Genomic DNA, 24,047 nt, shown 5'->3' with positions numbered 1-24,047 from the left:
CCATTTGTGGGTCAGACCAATTTGCATGGGTCACACAACTCAAGTAAAAATACAGCCTTTGTATTGAGTTGTGCTTTCACGTGAAATGTACCCATTCTGCAAATACTTCAATCAATCAATCAAACTCAGGCAGCAATTTAGCAAATCAAATCATCGATATTGGGTACACACAAACACACAATTAAGGCTGGGCATTAAAAAATATATATATTGATTTCAAAAGATTTTCTTTAGAAATAAATATTTTTAAATACTTTTTGAGGGGCTGGGAGACATCAAATTTCTCTTTTTGGTCTCGACAGCCATAGGCTAAAAGGTTTGGGAACCACACTGTAATATATTCAATCAATCAATCAATCAATCAATCAATAAATCAATCAATCAATCAATCAATCAATCAATCAATCAATCAATCAATCAATCAATCAATCAATCAATCAATCAACCAATCAATCAACCAACCAATCAATCAATCTAGCAAGCAATAGGGTGCTCAAACTGCTCATGTGCATGGTCACTTATTTTCATAGATCCTGATTGCTTATTTATATCACTAAACCTTAACTTGGCAACACTGGATGAAAGCGTCGCCGTTTCGTCACCCACTCACTGTTAATGAGCCATGCTGCCATGCGATACAGCTTTTCACTCTCGGGTTCCGAATCCGGACATCTCGTCATGATCTCATCCATGATCCATTGCATACAAAACTAATTGATTGCCTTGCTTGACAGTTGACATATCATAGTGACTCTGAGTGACTGACATAGCTGTTTACTTTACACAATGCTGTACCCCCGGCCTCCAAGCTCCAACTGTATCTTTATGATGAATTCCTGTTCTGTTCTTTAACTACATAGAAGTGTCTATTTGTATGTCTCTAAATGTTTTGATGAATTGAACAATGTGGACCCTGTTGTAAACAAGTGTAATGCTTAATTGGGTCGTCCACTCACAGTTAACAGTCTTTGTATTGAGTTTGTGCTTGAAATGTACTGTAATTCTGCAAACTGTTAATAAATATTTCAATCAATCAGTCAATATCCATATTCAACTGTTTTTATTATATTTTGACACTTAATACTCGTGCTTTGTCAAAAAACACTCCCTTGAATTAATTGATTGGGGGTATATTTAAATCAGAAATGCCGCGTATTATGCAACAACGATCTAAAAATCAAAGAAAATTGTAAAATGTAAGAAAATCAGTGCGCCGCCCGGGAATCGAACCCGGGTCGCAAGAATGGGAATCTTGCATGATACCACTACACCAGCGGCGCCCGTGCTTGATGACTCAGATAATATATATTATATAGCAATCAATTTACTATTAGTGGGTGCAAGTTATAATACATCGTGTTTAATAATGAAGCTTGCAATGCATGAAAATTGAAACGTACATAATTATAATAATGTTATATCTGTTGGACGAATGCACATACGTTATGGAATAAAAAAAGGGGAGGCGATGTCTCGATCAGTGACGTACTTTTATTTGTTTATTTTAATAGCGCACGCGCTTTTTGTTGTAATATATTTATTAGTTTCGTAAATTACGTGTTTTAACGATTAGAAAATAATAATATATATATATATATATATACATTAAGAAACGTTATTATTTTTTGTGTTATTTTTTGGTTGTACCAAAAAGTTCGCTATTAAAAGTTATAGTTAATTAAAGTTAATTAATTTATTTTTTCAATTTTCCAATTTTTGGTCTTTTTTTCAATTTTTTCAGGTCTTTTTTTCAATTTTTATTTATTATTTTATTTTTTATTTTATAGTTAATTAAAGTTATTATAAGTTTGCTATATTAAAAAAAAAATATATATATATATATATACATTAAGAAACGTTATTACATGTGTTTATTTTTTATTTTTGTTATTGTTATTACTATACTATTATTACTATCCGCTAACCGTTAAAATAGCAGACCTACAAGCTCATAGCGCGCCACTCGGTGGCGCGCTATGAGCTTGTAGATCTGCTATTTTAACGGTTAGCGGCGGATGTGCTAACGTCTTATTATTGTGGAAAGCAAAGCTTTTACTTCCGGGTTGGTCGCTCACTGTGAGCTGCTTGAAGAAGGAGCTAAAACAAAAAGGCGGCTAAAAGCAAAGCGCTTCAACAACATTTACAACTCATCTTTATATCATTAATGTAGCGTTCTGCTGCCTCTGAGCCTTTGGACAGCACATGGTGACAGAAGGAGGACGTTAGTGACAACCAAAGTAAATATGAATCAGCATCATAGTTCTTATTTTTTTAGTGTATTTCGAGTGACTAAAGCTAAAGTTAGCTTCGTAGCTTGTGTGGTTTATTTAGCTAACTTGGTGACGTTAGCAAGACGGCTAGCATTTCAGAGCAATGTAAACAAGATCCAACATTTTCAATTTAATGTGATGGTGATTTTATTAACACGCTGTTTCTAAACGTGGGGGGGTCCAGGGACCACCGAATGGACCCCTCTACTCTATACGGGCCTGTAGCGTTTGCAAGTGGAACCAAATGGACGCTTTTTACGGGTCCATTTGGATCCGTCTGTGCACTCTTGAACTTATATAAACATGATTGATTATACAGTGTAGATCGGGTTCCCACGATATTGTCTTTGTAAAAAAAAAAAGTGGCCAAGTGGTACAAGTACATTATCTATCAGAGTGGGGTCTCTGACTGCTGGAAATTAAAATCATGTTTGAGAATCACTCTGGTGTCTAATAGACTCTAAACCAAACCGTGACCGTAACCAATCTGCACTTGGAAAAACCCTGAGTGCTTATTCTAACGTGCACACAAACAAATGCACCACTGTAACAGAATACAGACCCATTATAAAAGGGTCCCATTTGGACCACTGGCCAAATCTACCTGGACAGGAGCGTCTGCTAAATGCCTACATTGTAATGGCGATGTGTTGTGTTCTTCACATAGATTCTACAGTAGTAATGTCAAGTAGAGCAGTGTTTCTCAAAGTGTGGTTGAGGGAGTCATGGACCCCCAGGGGTCCTTGAGGTGGATTCCAGGGGGTCCCCAGCAAAGCGTTAGAGTAATATAGCATCAAAATCAGTTACTTATCGCCTTATAGCAGAGTGGCTCGCAGCCTCAGCCTGAAAGGTCTAATATCTCCCAGGAGTCTTGGGGATATCCCTTTGGCTTAGTGGTTAAGATGTAGGCTTTCCACGCGGGAGACCCGGGTTCGATTCCCGGGTGTTTCACTATATACACACATCAGCAATTTGAAAATAGCCAAAGTACAAGCTCAGGTCACGAGTGATGCGTGTGAGCTTCATTGTGGATCTGCTGTTTTCAAAATAACCTTTTAAGAAATATGAAACATTTTAACAGAACACACAAATGGTAAATGGTGCATTTATATAGCGCCTTTATCCAAGGCGCTTTACATAGATTGTGCATCAATTCTGGGCGACTGTGGCTCAAGAGGTAGAGCAGGTCGTCCAATGATCCATGGGTCGGTGGTTCGAATCTCCGGCTCCTCCTCCTGTCTACATGTCGAAGTGTCCTTGGGCAAGACACTGAACCGCAAATTGCTCCCGATGTGCTGGTTGGTGCCTTGCATGGCTTCCGCTGCAATCGGTGTATGAATGTGTGTGTGAATGGGTGAATGTAATGCACAATCTATGTAAAAGCGCCTTGGATATATAAATGCACCATTTACCAATTCACCCATTCACACACATTCATACACCGATGGCAGCGGGCACCAACCAGCACATCAGGAGCAATTAGGGGTTCAGTGTCTTGCTCAAGGACACTTCGACACTAACTCTGGGGGAGCCCAGGTTCGAACTGGCAACCTTGCGGTTACCATCCAGCAACTCTACCCCTGAGCCACCGCCGCCCCAAATGTTGTATGGTGAGTCCCAGCCTGACACAAATTGTTTTCAGGTTGGGTCCGACCACGGCTCAAAAGCATATCGTCGCTGTCGGGCAGAAACAGAACGTAACTCAATGATGCTCTACTTATGATCATTACTACAGCCAGCGTCACACAAAATCATCCAGAATTGCAGAGCCACAACATGGCGAGAAGCAGCCACACGCTTTGAGCATGTCCATCTGCTACTTTAGCTGTTTTTGAATCTGAATCATGGGCAGTAACCGTTTTTTTTTTGTCAATGGCCATATTTAGGCTAATAGGTTTACACATAATAATAATAATTTGGCGTTCTGTCTTGTAGTAGAGGCAGTGTGAAGGACGTTGCTGATGATGATGATGATGTTTTTGTTGTTCGTAGATGTCTCGAGGCGGCGTGGAGGTGTGGGTGGATGCGACCGAGGAGGTCATCGCATCGGAAGAAATCCACTCCACTACAGGTAAGAACACCACATGTTCTTCTAATAACAGTTCCCACAGTCATGACATAATTCATGGAAAAGGTTTGGAATTAATCTTGAGAGTTGAGACCCTCAACTCCAAGAGTATTCATGTCGAACACTCAGAAGTTACAGACCTGTAAATGTCAATTTGGTTCTCAACCTTTTTGTACTAGTGTTACACTAACCATCTCTGCTTTATTTCCTAACCTTGTTTTCTGTGTTGATCTTTGTGTGCGTACAGTTATGGAAACGACCGACACTCCCATCCAGAAGCTGCTGGACACCATGGTTCATGAAGGAGATGGCTTCTTTGACGACGGCTTCTGTAAGCAAGCACATTTATTCATTATTCATATCACGGCAGCTTAATATTGTATTATTCCACTACAATCGTTTGGAAACCTTATTAGTTACTTTTACTAGTTACTTTCTAGACTTAAAGAGCTGAGTGTGCGCTTGCTATGTTTGAATAAAGAACCTCACATTAAAATACCCGTGGCACATGAAACGACCGTACAGTCGATGTGTTAATGGTCCAAAAACCTTGAGTTGCTTCTCCTCCTGACCCCGCCTCCTGCTCTGACACAGACTGCAACGAGTGCCGCTCCATGTTCCAACACCAGCACCTGACGGACCCCAACGCCATCAACGGGCCCTCCTTCATCCTGGACTCGCCCACCATCATGGGCGGCCCCCAGAGGGCGCTGCTCTCCCTGCCCCACGGCCTGATGATCGCCCGCTCCAGCATCCCCAACGCGGGGCTGGGCGTGGTCAACCAGGGGCCCACCGTGTCCCCGGGCATGCACTTTGGACCGTACGAGGGCGAGATGACCTCCAGGCTGGACGCCATGGGGAGCGAATACGCCTGGGAGGTGTGATAATTATTATCATATACTTTATACATCGATTTTTACAATTTATGCATTTAGCAGACGCTCTTAATCCAGAGCGATTTACAGTAAGCAAGAACAACGCATGGTAATACATCAAATACATTAAAAAAGAAATCGTAATTAAGAAGTAGTAAGCGAAGAAACTAACATACAGTACGTCTGGTATAAACATACTTTCTATCTTTTTTTTATATGAAAATGATGTTCCCCTAAGAAATGTCATTGTTTAGACTGGCAAGCATGGCACAATATAGGTCCAACCAAACTAGTATAATCATAGATATCATGTCATATGAGTGTAATTTATACAAACTAATCTTATATCTTGTTTATTTCTGTAGATTTGCAGAGGTAAAGAGAAGTGGGAGTACATTGACGGTGCCAGTGAAATGCATTCCAACTGGATGAGGTAAATAGTTTGTTCAGTTTGAGAACCACTGTTCTATGGGTTTACCTTTTTAATGAATTCATTGTAATTATCTGTACAATAAATCTCTGAGAAGAGAATACCAGCACTCACGGAGATGTCATTTAGTTTAAAGCACTTTTTATAATTTTTATAATTAGCATAGTATGCTGCAGAGCAGACAGCACAAAGTACGCGTTTCGGTGTAAAGCGTTGTCAATCAATCTTGTGAGGTGACCACCGCTCCGGTGGGGAGGTGACCACTGCTCCGATGGGGAGGTGACCACTGCTCCGGTGGGGAGGTGACCACTGCTCCGGTGGTGAGGTGACCACCGGAGCTGTAATAACGTGGAGCGGAGGTTGAGTATTAGACTATGAATAAACGCTGGACTCTCTTAACGCAGGTACGTGAACTGTGCTCGCAACGAGCACGAGAAGAACCTGCTGGCCGTGCAGTACAAGGACAGCGTGATGTTCCACTGCTGCAGGACCATCCAGCAGGGAGACGAGCTGCTGGTGTGGCCCAGCCAGACGCTGCTGGACCACCTCAGCCCCGCCTGGAACCAGATCTGGTTCATGAAGCAGACGCCCACACGTAAGATGAATGATGACGTGACCCATTCTGACCTGAGATCAGATTCTATAAAAATGTCTTATTTCTACATCCTGACAGTTTTCTGAAAAAGCTATGTTTCTATGTCAGTCGTTCTTCGATTTTTCAAAAATAGCAGACCTACAAGCTCGTAGCGCGCCACTCGGTGGCGCGCTACGAGCTTGTAGATCTGCTGTTTTTCAATAGCTAAAGCATAACATAATGCTAACACCGAAAGGGGTTCCCGTACAGAATGGGTTAACCATTTAGACCCAAGTTCCATTTTTACAAATCATCGTCTTCTAAATCATGACAGTTTTAGGAGGGGAAAAAACCTATGTTTCTATGTCATTGGTGCTCAAACTATTTCATGTCAAGGACCCCCAGAATTAAATGCAATTGGCCACCAACCTCCTTCTGGAAATATGTTGTTCCAGGGACACTCCCCCCAGAAGCAAAGATTTGAGTTAAAAACGTTTGCTCTGAAAGAATATCTAGTCAAAGATTTGCACCACATTTTCACGATTTTACAAAAATAGCAAATCTACAAGCTTGTAGTGTGGCACTACAAAGAACCCGGATGAGACGCATGCTCGTCTTAAGCGACATCTTGCCGCCCCTTGTGGCGTATATCTGGGAGTACCCCATAGGGGGGAGGGACACCAGGTTATATCTGGGAGTACCCCATAGGGGGGAGGGACACCAGGTTATATCTGGGAGTACCCCATAGGGGGGGAGGGACACCAGGTTATATCTGGGAGTACCCCATAGGGGGGAGGGACACCAGGTTATATCTGGGAGTACCCCATAGGGGGGAGGGACACCAGGTTATATCTGGGAGTACCCCATAGGGGGGGAGGGACACCAGGTTATATCTGGGAGTACCCCATAGGGGGGGAGGGACACCAGGTTATATCTGGGAGTACCCCATAGGGGGGAGGGACACCAGGTTATATCTGGGAGTACCCCATAGGGGGGAGGGACACCAGGTTATATCTGGGAGTACCCCATAGGGGGGGAGGGACACCAGGTTATATCTGGGAGTACCCCATAGGGGGGAGGGACACCAGGTTATATCTGGGAGTACCCCATAGGGGGGAGGGACACCAGGTTATATCTGGGAGTACCCCATAGGGGGGAGGGACACCAGGTTATATCTGGGAGTACCCCATAGGGGGGAGGGACACCAGGTTATATCTGGGAGTACCCCATAGGGGGGAGGGACACCAGGTTATATCTGGGAGTACCCCATAGGGGGGGAGGGACACCAGGTTATATCTGGGAGTACCCCATAGGGGGGGAGGGACACCAGGTTATATCTGGGAGTACCCCATAGGGGGGAGGGACACCAGGTTATATCTGGGAGTACCCCATAGGGGGGAGGGACACCAGGTTATATCTGGGAGTACCCCATAGGGGGGAGGGACACCAGGTTATATCTGGGAGTACCCCATAGGGGGGGAGGGACACCAGGTTATATCTGGGAGTACCCCATAGGGGGGGAGGGACACCAGGTTATATCTGGGAGTACCCCATAGGGGGGAGGGACACCAGGTTATATCTGGGAGTACCCCATAGGGGGGAGGGACACCAGGTTATATCTGGGACTGGGAGTACCCCATAGGGGGGAGGGACACCAGGTTATATCTGGGAGTACCCCATAGGGGGGGAGGGACACCAGGTTATATCTGGGAGTACCCCATAGGGGGGAGGGACACCAGGTTATATCTGGCAGTACCCCATAGGGGGGAGGGACACCAGGTTATATCTGGGAGTACCCCATAGGGGGGAGGGACACCAGGTTATATCTGGCAGTACCCCATAGGGGGGAGGGACACCAGGTTATATCTGGGAGTACCCCATAGGGGGGAGGGACACCAGGTTATATCTGGGAGTACCCCATAGGGGGGAGGGACACCAGGTTATATCTGGGAGTACCCCATAGGGGGGAGGGACACCAGGTTATATCTGGGAGTACCCCATAGGGGGGAGGGACACCAGGTTATATCTGGGAGTACCCCATAGGGGGGAGGGATACCAGGTTGAAAGCGGTCGTTGACCACAGTGTGACGTGGTCTCCCTGACCCCTGCTCTCTCTCTCTCTCACAGAGACCAGCACGTCGTCCGGCATGGGCTCCCATAACTTCACGTGCGAGCAGTGCCAGCTGCCCTTCACCACGGAGACCTACCTGCAGCGCCACACGGACTACTTCCACGCGCCGCCGCCCGAGGAGAAGAAGGAGGTGGCGGCGGCCACGGCCGACGACGTGTCCGTGGTCATCCTGAACGTGGACGAGCACGACGTGGTGGACGACCCCGCCAACAAGGGCAAGCTGTGCGCCGACTGTGGCAAGACCTTCAAGTACGACCACCACCTGGCCAGGTGAGGAGGGGGGGGGGGGGGGGATACTGATACATGTTGTCTACTCTCCACCATATGCCCTTTTCAGAGATATCATATTTATATATCGTTAATGCATATTGTATGATTTTGCAGTGCTATATCTTAATTCATTTAGGACTGAGGCAGTTTTTTTTTTTTTTTTAAGTCTTCTAAATCCTTAAAGTTTTCTAAAAAAAACCTATCTATGTCAGTGGTACTCGACCTGTCGAGGAGCCCCAGAATGATCTGTATTTGGCCACGGACTGACCCCTATACAGCCCACCCTCAGAAGCTGGCCTTTTTGACCTAGGACCAGAGACGAGGGCGTGGCTGCATGACGCGGAGTTGGTCATCTGATGATACACGAAAGAAGAATCACAAAATATGTTGTGATGGGCTCCGGACTCAAATCCAGGAACGAGGATTTGAGTTAAAATCGTTCGTTCTAAAAGAATATATATTCAAAGATCCGCACCACATTGTCAAGATGTTAAACAAAATAGCTGATCTACAAGCTCGTAGCGCCGCACTCGGACTGGAGCCGGGGCTATGAGCTTGTAGATCTGCTATTTTTCAATAGCTAAAGTATAACGTAATCTTAAAACACCAATAGGGGGTTCACCGTCCTGACTGGGTTAATTTATACTTCTGTAGAACGACGGTTTCGCTCGCCAAAAATAACACGTATCTTTGTCTAAACGGTTCTCTTACGCCTTTTTTAACCTTGTAGTTGGGTGGTTGTCCTGTTAAACTCGATGCCAAGAACTCGATGCCAAGATCGTCTTTTGACGGGGTTTCCCCCCCCCCCCCAACTGCACGAAAAAATTATATAGCGTGTATTATGTGATAGTGCTTGATTTATTTTTATTAAATAATATTTTTCCCATATCGCCCCCCTGTATCGCCCCCGGCCAGGCACCAGCGCTGCGTCCACTCCAACAAGAGGCCGTACTGCTGCCCGCTGTGTCGGCGGAGCTTCAGCCAGGCGTCCGGCCTGCTGCGCCACCAGCTGGTCCACAAGAAGGTCACGTCCTCCTCGGTGATCAGAGAGCAGAGCCACGCCGCCGTCTACCAGCTGGAAAACCACCACACGGAGCACGGCGGGAACGACGAGCAGGCGGAGTTAGGAGGAGGAGGAGGAGGACTGGACGACGACATGGACGACGACGGCGGCGGCGGCGACGTCGTCATGGAGGACTCCCCTGACGAGGAACAGCAGCAGGTGGAGGAGACGCCGGCCAAGAAGACGAGGCAGAAGAAGATCGCCGACAACCTGTGCACGGAGTGCGGGAAGAGCTTCACCCACCAGGGCTACCTGAAGAAGCACAAGCTGACCGTGCACAACGGCGTGCGGCCCTACGTCTGCACCGTGTGCCGCAAGAGCTTCGGCCAGCACCACGACCTGGCGCGCCACCTCAAGGCGCACAACGTCAAGCGCAGCCACAAGCGGCTGGGCTTCTGGTGCGCGCCGTGCATCCTGACCTTCTGCACCGAGGACTCCCTCCGGCACCACACCAACCTGGTCCACCCGGAGGTCCAGGAGGTGGTGGTGCTGCCGCCGCCCGAGGACCTGGTGGTGGGAGGAGGAGGAGGAGGAGACGACGTCGTCATCGACGCTCAAGATCCGGACGGGAACGCCGTCAACGTCGTCCCCATCGCGGTCATCTCTCTCCCCGACGCGGACGGCGCGCTCCCCGAGGACGACGCGCACCCCGTCGCCGTCCCAGACGACGACGACGAACCCGTCATCGACGACGACCAGGGCGACGACCCGGACTTCGTGGTGGATCCTTCCGAGGTGAAAGAAGCCGAGGACGAAGAGAGTCTGCCCAAACGGAGACCGCAGAGGCTCGGAGCGCGGTCGAAAGTCGCCGCCATAACCAAGCGGCTCGCTCCCAAACGTAAGGGCGGCAGGAAGAGGAAGACGAAGAAGGGCGAGGAAGAGGAGGAGGAAGAGGAGGAGGAGGAATCCAACGCCAAAGGGAAGAAGCCTCGTAAGTGGTACATCTGTGATCAGTGTAAGACCACCTACGGGAGCCAGAAGGAGCTCAAGACTCACAAGTGCACGGCCGCCAACACCAAGCACGTGTGCGCCCAGTGCGGCATGGAGTTCAAGAAGTCCGGCTTCCTCAAGAGGCACGAGAAGACGGTGCACAAGGACGGCGTGGGCTCCTCCTACAGCTGTGACCAGTGCCTAAAGGTAGGGCTGTCAATTAGACATCAATTCATTCATTGATAACCTTATGGGATCGATTAACGATTTAACTTTATTTAACATCCCTTTCCCCATGAAGGTGTTCAAGAAGATCAGCAACCTGAAGTCTCACCAGAAGAGCAAGCGCTGCGAGAGGCACCACTGCACGTCGGAGCTGTTCCCCTGCGACTTCTGCGAGTTCTCCTTCACGCTGAAGAGCTACCTGCGCAAGCACCTGCGCAGACACCACCCCGTGGAGTTCATCTCCTCGCCGCACAACGAGACGGATGAGCAGCCGGACGACGACCCCGACAACCCCCACCTCTGCCCGCACTGCGGCAAGACCTACGTCAGCACCAAGCACTTCAAGGCCCACTCCTGCTTCCAGGTAAGACCTACGTCAGCACCAAGCACTTCAAGGCCCACTCCTGCTTCCAGGTAAGGCCTACGTCAGCACCAAGCACTTCAAGGCCCACTCCCTGCTTCCAGGTAAGACCTACGTCAGCACCAAGCACTTCAAGGCCCACTCCTGCTTCCAGGTAAGACCTACGTCAGCACCAAGCACTTCAAGGCCCACTCCTGCTTCCAGGTAAGGCCTACGTCAGCACCAAGCACTTCAAGGCCCACTCCCTGCTTCCAGGTAAGACCTACGTCAGCACCAAGCACTTCAAGGCCCACTCCTGCTTCCAGGTAAGGCCTACGTCAGCACCAAGCACTTCAAGGCCCACTCCTGCTTCCAGGTAAGGCCTACGTCAGCACCAAGCACTTCAAGGCCCACTCCTGCTTCCAGGTAAGGCCTACGTCAGCACCAAGCACTTCAAGGCCCACTCCTGCTTCCAGGTAAGACCTACGTCGTCAGCGTTGTGAGCTTGTTGATCTGCTATTTTCAGCATGCAACAAAGTGTAAAATGACATGTCTTATGGGTAGATAACATCCATCCCTGCTTCCAGGAGCTGCGGGTGGTGTTCCTGTGCACAGACTGTGGGAAGGGTTTCTCCAACCACTACGGCCTCAAGCAGCACCAACGCATCCACACCGGAGAGAAGCCCTACAAATGTCCCCACTGCGGCAAGGGCTTCTCCTACGTGGGCCAGCTCAACGTGCACATCAGGTACCGTACTGTAGGGGGCGCTGTCAGTCACCATATTTACACAGTTTTAAGTTGACGATTAATTGGCATGCAAATAATTAACGATTTTAATTGTGTTTTTTTTTGCTTTGAACATTTATTATGAATAGAAATTTGGCTTTTGGCTTTTTAGGCTTTGCAATAAAACGGATAGATATGACAAATGAAATATACCCAAGACATACATACCGGTACATACTGTACATACATGGCATTTTTATCCCATTTAGGACGGGATCCCCTTTTGCGGTAGTTATGTACAGTATATAACATAAATGTTTCACAATTTTTAAATACATATTTGTTAGTTTTTCAGAAAACTTGGGTCATTATTTAGAAGGCATTTTTATAATCGACCTCGAGTCTAAATGGGTTTATAAATTGCGGAAAATAGCAGATCTACAAGTTTGCAAGATCTATCTCTGCTTTTTTTTTTTTTTTTTTTACGTACACCATTATGACAGAACAATTGCGAACAGACGATCATCATGTATTAACCCATTCTGAACGGGAACCCATTTTGTTGTGTAAGCATCATGTTGTGCTTTAGCTATTGAAAAATAGCAGATCTACAAGCTCATAGCGCGCCACCGAGTGGCGCGCTACGAGCTTGTAGGTCTGCTATTTTTTTTAAATCAAAGAACGAGTGACATTTTTTAGAATCTGATCTCAGGTCAGAATGGGTTAAACTATTAATTGTGACCCCCACCCAGGACGCACACGGGCGAGAAGCCGTACCTGTGCACGCACTGCGGCGAGAGCTTCCGCCAGTCGGGCGACCTGAAGCGCCACGAGCGGAAGCACACGGGCGTCAAGCCGCACAACTGCCCCAACTGCTTCAAGAGCTTCTCTCGCCTGCAGAGCCTCAAGGCCCACCAGATGCTCCACCTGGGCCAGAGGAAGTTCAAGTGCACGCAGTGTCCACGGAGCTTCTCCAGGAACTACCACCTCAGGAGGCACCATCAGAAAATGCACTCTTAAAAGAATTTAGTTTAGCTTTATTGTTTTTTGTTTTTTTTATTATCTTTTCCCCCTTTTTTTTAGTTCCTTTAAAATCACATACTATGACCCAAAGTGTTGCCCTGTCGCGGGGCTAAATGAAGTGCACTCTGTCGTGGTCATAGGGGTGGGTGATGTGGAAAATATCACGGTTCCTTTTTCCACGTTTTTGGTTTTTAATTGTTTGTTTTTTTTTCAAGTTACTTAACGGTACGACCGACAAGGTAACGTAAAGAAGTAAATGACCTTTTCAGACCGTAAGACGTTGCGTATGGAACTGCAAATCGATATTAATCACCGCATCGCCCACCACTACATGCGCTCCCATCGAGGGCTGTCGTTGAAGTCTTGAATGTTTCAGTGAAAAGGCTTTTTCGTCCAAACAATCTCAATGTAATTGGTTACTTCTTATACTGATGCTAATTCATCCTGATGGTTCCGTTTCTCTCTACTCGCTGTGTGTCTCAGTCAGAGTCGGGCCCTGCAGGGACCGCACGTAGACAGCGCGGACAGAGGAAGCTGGCGCCCGACGTCATTCCGGCTTTTTAAGACAGCTGGTGGAGGGAAAAGAAGCTCCACCTCCGCGGCTGACTGAGCGTTTCCGGGAATCTGTCCGTTGCGTCAGTCAGCGGCGGGGGTGGAGCTTCTTTTCCATCCACCAGCTGTCTAAAAAGCCGGAATGACGTCGACGGGCGCCAGCTTCCTCTGTCCGTGGCTGTGGCGGGGATACCTTGCCTGCCACTCACGGCATCATCGATGGGTATTTTATATCTCTGTGGGAAGTTGGTGTGCTGAAATATATAGAAGCCATTGGTTCTTGCATCAGTTTAAATAAATAACCATTTAGGCCTGACGTCGAAAAAAAAAAAAAAAAGTCTTCTGAGAGAATATATATTCAAAGATTTGTGCCGCATTTTCACGATTTTTCAAAAATAGCAGATCTACAACTGCGCTATGAGCTTGTCGATCTGCTATTTTTCAACAGCTAAAGCATAATGCTTAGTTAAAACACAAAGGGGTTCCCGTTCAGAATGGGTTATGGCCACTGATTGTGTTGGTGCCACTGGAAGGCAAGGTTCTGAACGGTCCACACAGCCCTCTGAGAAACACAGCAAGGTTCTGAACTGTCCACAGCCCTCTGAGAAACACAGCAAGCAGACGGACATGGTTAAAATGAGCGTCAGTGAGGACCAATTATTATATCAGTGGTTTTCAAACCCTTTTCACGTCGAGGTCCATTTATTTATTTGAGCCACGGACAACCGTCTAGCTTCTCTTAGAATAATTATGTTGTCGTTGGATAAGATTTTGTCTAACTCCATGCTGTATCGATGTGGTGCCACAGGCTTGAGTTAAACAAGAGTTAAATTATTGTTAAACACCTGCATTACTTGATTTACACGATGTCTACACAATTAGAGAATGTAGAAGAATTGTGGCTTTTTTTGACGTCCGTGGCTCAAATACCAAATAAAACAAATGGGCTTTGATATGAAAAAGGTTGGGAAAAACCGCTGATCAAAATAACAATTCTTCTACATTTCTCTAATTGTGTTGACTTCTTGCAAATTAAGGAATTCAGATGTTTAACAATAATTTAACCGAGCATGTTTTCATTTCATTTTACACTCGAGTTAAAGATCTATAATGGTCAGAAACCACCGACGTCTAGATATATGAAGATGAGGTTCTCCGTCTCTGTATGCCTTTGAATACGGGAAAGCACTTCCGTTTCATTTCATGTTTCAACCGTTTCTACTGCGGCTGAGAAATTATTTATTTAGTGAACGTTGACAATTCTGTAAAGTTTTTTCAGAAAACTGTTAGGATTTAGAAGGCGTTTTTAGAATGGGCCTGAGGTCTAAAATGGGTTAAACTGCTTTCAACCGGAACCTTCAAAATGAAAATAGGTCAAATTATAGCCAATCTACAAGCTCACATTGTGACAATTTTTAGCAATTCATCGTATGGTTAAGAGGCTTAAGAGGATATCATATTTAAAGCAAAAGCCTTTTGATTAGAAAAGTGAATGTTACAGAAGTTATTTTATGCAATTATGTAACTTAACTTGCAGCTTAATCTTTCTGCCTGGTTTGTTGAAAGTAATACTGAAAATAAAAAAAAATGACCAACTTTACCAACCACTGTTGACCATTTATTCACAAAACATACAATGCAAAGCATGTGCCCTGTTACTGTACAAGCCTCCATAATCATGTGCCCTGTGCAAGCCTCCATATTATGAAAATACTCATAATCATGTGCCCTGTACAAGCCTCCATATTATGAAAATACTCATGCCCAATATTTTTTTGTTGGCTTTATTTTCAATTTATAATCGTAATCTTTGCTTTTAAAGTTGTCCCGTTCGTCCATTACACATGATTCTCGATACAGTTTAGACTTTTGTTCTAATATCCCGCTTGCATTGCTTCCGTTGTCAGTTTTGTTCACTTCGTCTTCTAACTCCGTTAAGCTCACGACGACTCCACCATTTCCCCCCCTGCTATGTTATAAACATTAAGAGCATCATTTTAAAATATTTCAGTCTTATCTGAACTATACAAACATACTTGGTAAATGGGGGTTGACACAAAGACTCAAGTTCACTTTTTTTAAAGGTGTGCGTGAATATTGTAAAGCCCGCTGAAAGTCTCATGCGGGGAAATGGGCCCCGAACTGCAAGCTCACAACGTCGTCTAGGTAGGGTTTGTGATCTGGGTGGGAACTGGAGCCAACATGTCAGAGGCTGAACCGATACTGTACTTGTACTGTGCTTATAATAATCAAGGGTTATAAAAAAATAACCCCCGATAAGCACTTGGCCTTGTAGGCATTACATTTGGTTTTGACCTGGTTCCACAGATAAATAGTGAAAATGGCCAAACTACAAGCTCAACACCTGAGGGAACTTGTAGCTTGATTGGCTGTTTTCACAATCTTTGCCAACTTACATTTCTGAATGTTATTAATTTGCAACTTTACAAATGTGCAGATACCCTGTATACAGTATGTATAATGTATATTGTTGGTTTGTTTACTGTTGAGTGAGGGAAACAATGTTGACCTCCCATAATTATTTGGGAACTTCCATGGAGGTCCTGACCAGGGACAGATTAGGCCCTTGGCTCTCAGGGGCCTTTCAGGGAAATTGAACCGTGTGGTACTGGGTTTGACGCCCTGAAAAGGGCTCCTGGGGTCCTTCATTGGCCATTGATTTTGTTAAATTTAGGTCAAACGATGATAAAAACACGGAAAAAACACAAAGATGACGCATGCACTCGTGCTATGGGGGGCCCTGCAAAAATGACCGGCCCCCAGGGGCCCTCGTTGGGGTCCATCCGTCCCTGGTCCTGACCCCTAGTTTGGGAAGCACTATAAACTATATAAACTTCCATTGCAAAGGGCCACTTACTCTGAGAATACCCATGCAGGTCAAATGTTTTAATATAGGAATTTGTATAAAGGGGACTGTTGAGAGACAATCATTAAAATAAACCTGGAATCATTAACCCATTCTGAACGGGAACCCATTTTGGTGTTGGCATCATGTTATGCTTTAGCTATTGAAAAATAGCAGATCTACAAGCTCATAGCGCGCCACCGAGTGGCGCGCTACGAGCTTGTAGGTCTGCTATTTTTGAAAAATCGAAGAACGACTGACATTTTTTTAATCTGATCTCAGGTCAGAATGGGTAAATAATGACACTGTCAGGATGTAACAGACATTTTTAGAATCTGATCTCAGGTCAGAATGGGTTAAGAGACAATCATTAAATAAACCTGGAATCATTAAAAATCCCATTTCTAACCCTATGGTGCAACAACACGTGAGCTTGTAGATCGGTCATTTCCGGCGGCGCAAACCAAATGGGGCGTAACAGGCATGTTGTACCTGGCAGTGTGTATTCTGTGTGCTGCACACTGTGCGTGTGTGTGTGTGTGTGTGTGTGTGTGTGTGTGTGTGTGTGTTTCAAGTGCAGCTGCTGGTTATTAAGAGTCTCTGCAAACGTTGCTGCTGGTCGGCGGCCATTGTTGTTCATCTTAATACCGCTCCCCCCACGTTCCAATTTTTCGTTTCCATAAAACAGCAGTAGTCCAGTACCAGTTATTACACAAGTCCTTTTTTGACAACATCCACTTTTTTAAGAGAAGGGAGACGAAAAAAAAAAAATAAGAAGAAAAGATTGGAATCCGTTTTCATTTGTGTGGCAACAGCAGTTTCGGAGGCTTATTCCTCTGGTCCTTCTTTTTTGTAATGTTTTATTTTTTTCCTTTTTGTTTTTGTTTTTGTTTTTACACGAGAGGGTTTCGGAGAACTACCAGAGGATCATTTTAACTCGTTCATAATAAAGCATAGGAGAGTTCCATGTGTAAAAAAAAAAAAAGAACCAAACTAAAAATATCACACAAAGTGCTCCGGGAAGTAGGCAGCAGTTGGTACGGAACATATCGGTGATTTGTGGGCTTTTTTTTGTACATTTCAGCAGACTGTGTACATTTCAGCAGACTGTGTACGTTTCAGCAGACTGTGTACATGTCATGGACTGTGTACGTTTCAGCAGACTGTGTACATTTCAGCAGACTGTGTACGTTTCAGCAGACTGTGTACATTTCAGCAGACTGTGTACATGTACGTACGGTCCTCTCTGTGTACGTACGGTCCTCTTCTGTCTGTCCATTAATTCCATCTCAGCTTTTTTTTTGACACGTTTTCCAGTGAAATCACCACCAACGACGCTCGACTACGACATCCTCCTCAGTGCAGCAGTAGTAGTATCCTTTCCTTCCTTCCTTCCTTCCAATTTACACAGCGTCCCTTCTCCTCAGTCACATAAACTATACACACACCCCCCCCCCCCTCCTCAACCTCAAATCTCATTAGTTTATATTATGTCGAATGTTATACACATTAATAAAATATGTACAGGCCAAACTTAGTTTGATAATAAAACACGTACGGTATTCATCACATCTGTACAAAACTCGGGAGAAGGGGGGGGGGGGGGGGGGGGGGGGAAGGGGAAAGAAAAAATAAAATAAAACAGTTTTCACAAAACCAGTAGGAAAAAAGGGGAATTTCATTTTGGCAATTAATTAAAACGCAAAACAGGAAGAAAAAAAAAAGCATGGTTTCTAATTGACAAAGAAAAAAATAAAATAAAAAATGGGTGGGGTTAAAAATACTGAAGTCTGGGAATCGACGGGGGAATAGCCACGGCTTAAGAACGACTGGATGTCTCACGTCTATTCGCTCTATTCGCTCGGATATGAAAGCGTTTAACGTAAATCAATGGGTTAAAAAGGGGTTACGGTAAGAATAAAAAGATCATAATGCAAGAAATACAAAGCCTGAGGATACATACATATACAGGAGGCCAGTGGTTCTCAACCTTTCCTGGGATCTGGGCCCACCTTGGAACTCTTTTGTTTTTTAAATAAAAAGAGATCGCGGCCCACCCCTCTGTTGGGACCGCCTTTCTGTTGGGCCCCACCCCTCTGTTGGGCCCCAACCTTATGTTGGGCCCCACCCCTCTGCTGGGCCCCACCCTTATGTTGGGCCCCACCCCTCTGTTGGGCCCCACCCCTCTGTTGGGCCCCACCCCTCTGTTGGGCCCCACCCCTCTGTTGGGCCCCACCCCTCTGTTGGGCGTCGCCACGTGCATATTTCAAAACATGGCATTGTCATCGATCAATTGATTGTGCTCTGGCTTGGATCAATAGACGTGTTTTCTTTTAAATATATTTTTAAGAAACATAATTTCATATTTATAGTCTTTATTTTTAAATATTGTTTATATTATCATTAAAATCGTATCGTATGTTTGCCAATTAATTCAGGGGGTCCCCCTGTTGCTTGCTATCCCCTCGCCGTGACCCCATCAGAAGGTTGAGAATCGCGGCGGTAGGCAACCAGAAACCAAGCTTAAAACGTTAGAGAGAGAGAGAGAGACAAGAAATACCCTGCGGTTCACTGTAAAAAGTACAACAACACTAGCATGTCGTCCTCCATCTTTAAAGTCCTTTGCTTTTCGTCGTGATGGAGGAACTACCAGGGAATGGATGATCAAAGGCCGTCATTATATTATAAAGGCTCCGACTTCAGCTCCTCAACCCTGCATTCCAGGTCGGCAACCTGAGGAGAAAGGGAGAAAAAACTAAGTCACACCGACCCGTGTGAAGTGAGGGGCACTCTTATCATCGTACATCATGACGTAACATGGCGATTTGCTGAGACACATTATGACGTAAATTCTCCATATGCAAAAGAATATGAAAAAGCTACTACTGTGGAAGGGGTTATCATAATATCAATTTACTTATATTATTGATCCTATAAACAATTTAACCCATTCTGGTCGGGAAACCACTTTTGGTGTTAGCATTATGTTATGCTTTAGCTATTGAAAAATAGCAGATCTACAAGCTCATAGCGCGCCACCGAGTGGCGCGCTACGAGCTTGTAGGTCTGCTATTTTTGAAAAACAATCAAAGAACGACTGACATAGAACCATAGCTTTTTCAGAAAACTGTCTGGAGGACGTAGAAGACATTTTTAGAATCTGATCTCAGGTCAGAATGGGTTTTGCACACTCAATTCATAATTAACGTTCTGGCTCATCTCTCACCTGTTCCTGGAGCTGTCCCGACTCCTCTTTGAGCAGCGAGGTCTCAGCTCCATCTTGTGCACACCGCTGCGTCTCCTTCTTCAAGTACTCCACCTCCCTGCCCGACCAAAACACAAACATTCATGATTTTTCAAAAACAGCAGATCTACAAGCTCGCTATGAGCTCATGGTGTCCTTATTTTTAGGGGGTATGTCATGGGCAAAAAAATTATAGCAAAAGTGGTGACGTGCGTTGGTGGGTTTCCTAAAATAGTGAATCAATAGAAAGTACTGACAAAGAGCTTGTGTTGGATTGGATCCATAGAGCACCGCAGTTTGACATCACTGCCACTAGAGGGCGCAGTCGCCCTGGATCACAGCTATTGAAATCCCCCCCCCCCCATAGGGGAATCGTAGATGGTGTCATATAGAGAAGAATAGCAGTGCTTTCTTTCTGGACCCACTGAAAAATCAGCCATTCATTCTCATCGTGATTTACAAAAAATAATTTATATGAATTATTCTAAGCCTAGTAGGAACATGTTTAGTTTCCCTGAGGGAAGGGCAATTACTAGGTCATCTGGATCGGTCAATGTTGGTCTTAAAATGCGGTGTATCGGTATCGAACAGATATCAAAATAACATGTCCGTTTTAGCAGATGTTTTATTTTATAATAATTCTGTGTGAATGTGAAGCTGAAAAGGCTTTTTGTGACGACGAAGGAAGGCTGCACATAATTTCCTTTTTCTGGAGGAAGCTTTCAAAAGGGTCAACAATAAAAAGAAATACTACCTACGAGCTGTTTATGTTGGAATATGGGCCAACATTTAGTTGTTTGAGTGTTCGTTCATACGCATGATTCTGAATTATTAAAAAAATAAATACAGAACGAGATCATATCGACATCGGTTTATATAGTTTTATATCGGTTATCGGGCCATTAACAGCAATTGATTACATGGGATATCGACATCGGCCATCCCTCCTCCAAGCACAGACGTCATCAAATGGGGCTCCACATCATTAAACGACACAGTCACATTTGGGGCGGTTTGGGTTATTTTTGGAACACAGTTGGAACAGTTGACGTCACTCCCCCCCTCCCCCCCTCCCCCACCTCCCCAGGGGAAGATAAGAGGGGTGATGTCAGGACTTCAGTACTCTGTTGGAACACAGGTTCCTTTATTTTGGTCAGTATTTTGGACGAAATGAGACTTCCACCCGAATAAGTGTGTTCTCTTACTTCTGCTGGTACATCTGGATGAGGCGTTTGGCCATGAGTAAAGTATTTTTGAGTGGTGCAACCACTCCAAGGAACAGCAATGTCCGTGTCTATGTGTTGTTCATCTATGTGTCCGCCTATGTGACATTAATGAGCTCAGTCGACTAAGAGGTGGTCAGTCGACTGAGACCCGTTCCGATCGATTAGTCGACTATTCGACTAATCGAGGTCAGCCCTACAATCCACTAGTCGACCTTGTTGGTACTAGTTGACTCGTTGATAAGAAAAGAAAAAGGCCTCAAGATCAGGTAGATTATAGTTATAGTCGCAAATGTACAGAGTTTTAAAATGTACAAATATTTTTATAAAAAAAATATATATAGTTAAACAACTAGTCGACTAGTAAACTAGGCAACTAATAAACTAGTAAAAATGACTAGAAGTGAAAGCCCTCCATGTGGTCATACTTACTTCTGCTGGTACTCCTTGATGAGGCGCTTGGCCTTGCCGTACTTGCGCTCCAGGGCCTGGTACTGGGCCTGGGTCTCCTTCAGGTGCTCGTCCACCGCCTGGCAGAGGCTCTGCGCCTCCATCCAGTAGCCCTCCAGCTTCTCCATGCGCTCCTTGTTCTCCTGCAGCGTCTGCTCCAGCTGGGCCTTGTCCATGCGCCAGCGCTGCTTGTCCTGCTCCGCGTGATGCAGCTGAAGAATAGAACCATCATTAGATTACTATGAAAACAGGCCTGGGCCGTGGCTCAGCGGTCCAGGCACCCTGGCTGGTAGTCCCGAGTCTGGCAGTGTGGTCCGCGGGTTCGACTCCCGATCCCGACGGCCTTCACTGCATGAGGGCGGGGGTGGCTCAGGGGTAGAGTGCCTGGATGGTAACCGTAAGGTTGCCAGTTCGAACCCTGTGGGCTCCCCCAGAGTTACTGTCGAAGTGTCCTTGAGCAAGACACTGAACCCCTAATTTCTCCCGATGTGCTGGTTGGTGCCTTGCATGGTTTCCGCTGTGTATGAATGTGTGTGTGAATGGGTGAATGTAATGCACAATCTCTGTAAAGCGCCTTGGATAAAGGCGCTATATAAATGCACCATTTACCATTTACCATGTCATCCCCCCATATCTCTCTCCACAGTTCCTGTCAGCCTACTGTCTGTCGCTCAATAAAAAAATATAAAAATAAAGGCGAAAGCCACAAAAAGAAACATTCAAAAAAGGATTACTATGAAAACCTGTCTCTCCGTCCCTCCGTCACTCACTCACTCCATATATGGGTTGTCAGTCCATCACGCCTCGAGAGTCGTGACATCAGACATTAGTTGCGACCGTACAGGTCGCAGATTACTATGAAGACCTGCAAAACCGTGTCGATTTTGGCAGCACATTTTGATTTGAGTTTTAGTCATTAGTCTCTTGAATAGCTTTCATTTAGTGTTTTTTGTATCGTCTAATGGATGACGAGAGTCACAGTACCACAGCTAGAACAAAGACAACGGTGAACCATATGGTTATAGCAATAGTTATACTTGGCTTGAACGGATCGCTCTTGGAAGAAAATAAATGCATTTTCGGTAGTTTCGTAAAAAGGGACATTTAATCGTCTGTCAAATGTTTCACTGCACTTTACTCCGAACCGTGCACGCATGCCTTCAGGGCGGCTTTGTCTGAATTAGCTGTTAAAGAAGAAGTCCACACCCACAGCACCAGAGGGAGTGCAACGAACCATGTACAACCCAGATTCGGCACGAACAAGAGACTAAATTATTTTCGCTCCTATGCCACCAAAATGTGGAACGCCCTACCAACAGTCATTAAGACATGCAAATCCCTTGACTCCTTCAAAACCACTCTCAAAGGGCACCTATGGACGGCTGCAATTCTAAACTGGCCCCCGTAAAATCTGAATCCCCCCCCCCCTCACTGTATATGTTTCTTTTCCCTTTTTACCTCCTTTATGATGAATTCCTGTTCTGTTCTTTGACTACATAGAAGTGTCTATTTGTACGTCTCTAAATGTTTTGATGAATTGAACATGGTGGACCCTCTCTTGTAAACAAGTGTAATGCTTAATTGGGTCGTCCACTCACAGTTAACAGTCTTATTTGTATTGAGTTTGTGCTTGAAATGTACTGTAATTCTGCAAACTGTTAATAAATATTTCAATCAATCAATCAATGAAAAATCTGGTGGGCCTTGATGGAGCACACACAGTCCCCTCTGTCTTTTAACGCATTCTGACCTGAGATCAGATTCATACGAGGTTTCCACTGGACACACACTGGTCTGATGAACCCATTCTGACCTGAGATCAGATTCTAAAAATGTCAGTCGTTCTTCGATTTTTCAAAAAATAGCAGACCTACAAGCTCGTATCGCGCCACTCGGTGGCGCGATATGAGCTTGTAGATCTGCTATTTTTAAATAGCTAAAGCACGACATGATGCTGACACCAAAATGGGTTCCCGTTCAGAATGGGTTAACCTAGAGACGTTTGGAGCTCTGAGGAGTGTTTAGTTCAGAACATCCATTTTCAACAGACACAAACAGAAAGTGGAGGACAATTAGGCACGCACTGTGCCAAGACAAATACGTGACACATGCTCGTCATCATGCCCTACTTGTCAAATCCTCTCCGGCTTGCCCCCAATGAGTGTCTGTAGTGTTCAATGAAGTCCCATGGGGGGTCACGTTTACTCAAGGAATAAAACTAAATAAAACCGTGTGACTGAACGTTGTCCCATTCTGTCGTTTGTGACTAGTGCTCTGTTTCCTGAAATAAATTAACCCATTCTGAACGGTAACCCCTTTTGGTGTTGTAAGCATTATGTTATGCTTTAGCTATTGAAAAATAGCAGATTTACAAGCTCATTTTTTTTAAATCATGAAAATGTGCCTAAAATCTTTGAATATATATTCTTTCAGATTGAGTTTTTAACTCAAATCTTTGCTACTGGGAGGGTCCCTGGAACAACATATTTTCAGATGGGGGTCGGCGGCCAATGTCATATATATATTTGGGGTCCTTGACATGAATTTGTTTGAGAACCACGGACATGTTTTTTTCAGAAAACTGTCAGGATGACGACGATGTTTAGGTGTTCTTATCATACTAACACCCAAAGTACAACCTTGAACCTTGATGCTAAAACCTGTGTTGCTGCTGTTCTACAGGCTGCCGACCGGTTGAATACGTCACAGATTGAGGCTTTAACCCATTCTGGACGGGAAACCCCTTTTGGGGTTTCAAGCATTATGTTATACTTTAGCTATTGAAA

At 45.2% G+C, this 24,047-nt stretch overlaps 2 protein-coding genes across 2 annotated transcripts in view; one reads left to right on the top strand and one right to left on the bottom strand.

Moving 5' to 3' along the window:
• Window positions 1–2,090: 2,090 nt before the first annotated feature.
• Window positions 2,091–13,421, top strand: prdm9 (PR domain containing 9). Its single transcript, XM_083787399.1, has 11 exons — window positions 2,091–2,237; window positions 4,263–4,341; window positions 4,586–4,669; window positions 4,933–5,216; window positions 5,579–5,646; window positions 6,048–6,238; window positions 8,345–8,618; window positions 9,534–10,818; window positions 10,913–11,200; window positions 11,764–11,924; window positions 12,656–13,421. Exons 2-11 carry the CDS (start codon window positions 4,263–4,265, stop codon window positions 12,921–12,923), a joined length of 2,982 nt encoding a protein of 993 aa, XP_083643525.1. The 5' UTR covers window positions 2,091–2,237; the 3' UTR covers window positions 12,924–13,421.
• A 5,330-nt stretch (window positions 13,422–18,751) lies between these two features.
• LOC310874770 (neurabin-2-like) overlaps window positions 18,752–24,047 on the bottom strand; it is an 82,246-nt gene continuing 76,950 nt past the window's right edge. Inside the window, exons 12-14 of the mRNA XM_083787633.1 lie at window positions 21,244–21,473; window positions 19,571–19,667; window positions 18,752–19,077 (exon numbers count right to left, since the gene is read on the bottom strand). Of these exons, the coding sequence (XP_083643759.1) occupies window positions 19,027–19,077; window positions 19,571–19,667; window positions 21,244–21,473 (378 nt within the window). The 3' untranslated portion in view covers window positions 18,752–19,026. The remainder of the gene's footprint in view (window positions 19,078–19,570; window positions 19,668–21,243; window positions 21,474–24,047) is intronic.

This window comes from Protomyctophum parallelum (assembly GCF_964188405.1).
Source record: "Protomyctophum parallelum genome assembly, chromosome: 17".
NCBI classification, from domain to species: Eukaryota; Metazoa; Chordata; class Actinopteri; order Myctophiformes; family Myctophidae; genus Protomyctophum; species Protomyctophum parallelum.
Note: the sequence above shows the minus strand (reverse complement) of the source record. Positions and strands in the feature narration are given on the sequence as shown.

Coding starts and splice junctions, on each gene's coding strand:
- prdm9 (XM_083787399.1), top strand. CDS start 4,263: ATGTCTCGAGGCGGCGTGGAGGTGTGGGTGGATGCGACCGAGGAGGTC. Junction 5,647..6,047: donor ATGCATTCCAACTGGATGAG/GTAAATAGTTTG, acceptor CTCTTAACGCAG/GTACGTGAACTGTGCTCGCA. Junction 10,819..10,912: donor GCTGTGACCAGTGCCTAAAG/GTAGGGCTGTCA, acceptor TTCCCCATGAAG/GTGTTCAAGAAGATCAGCAA.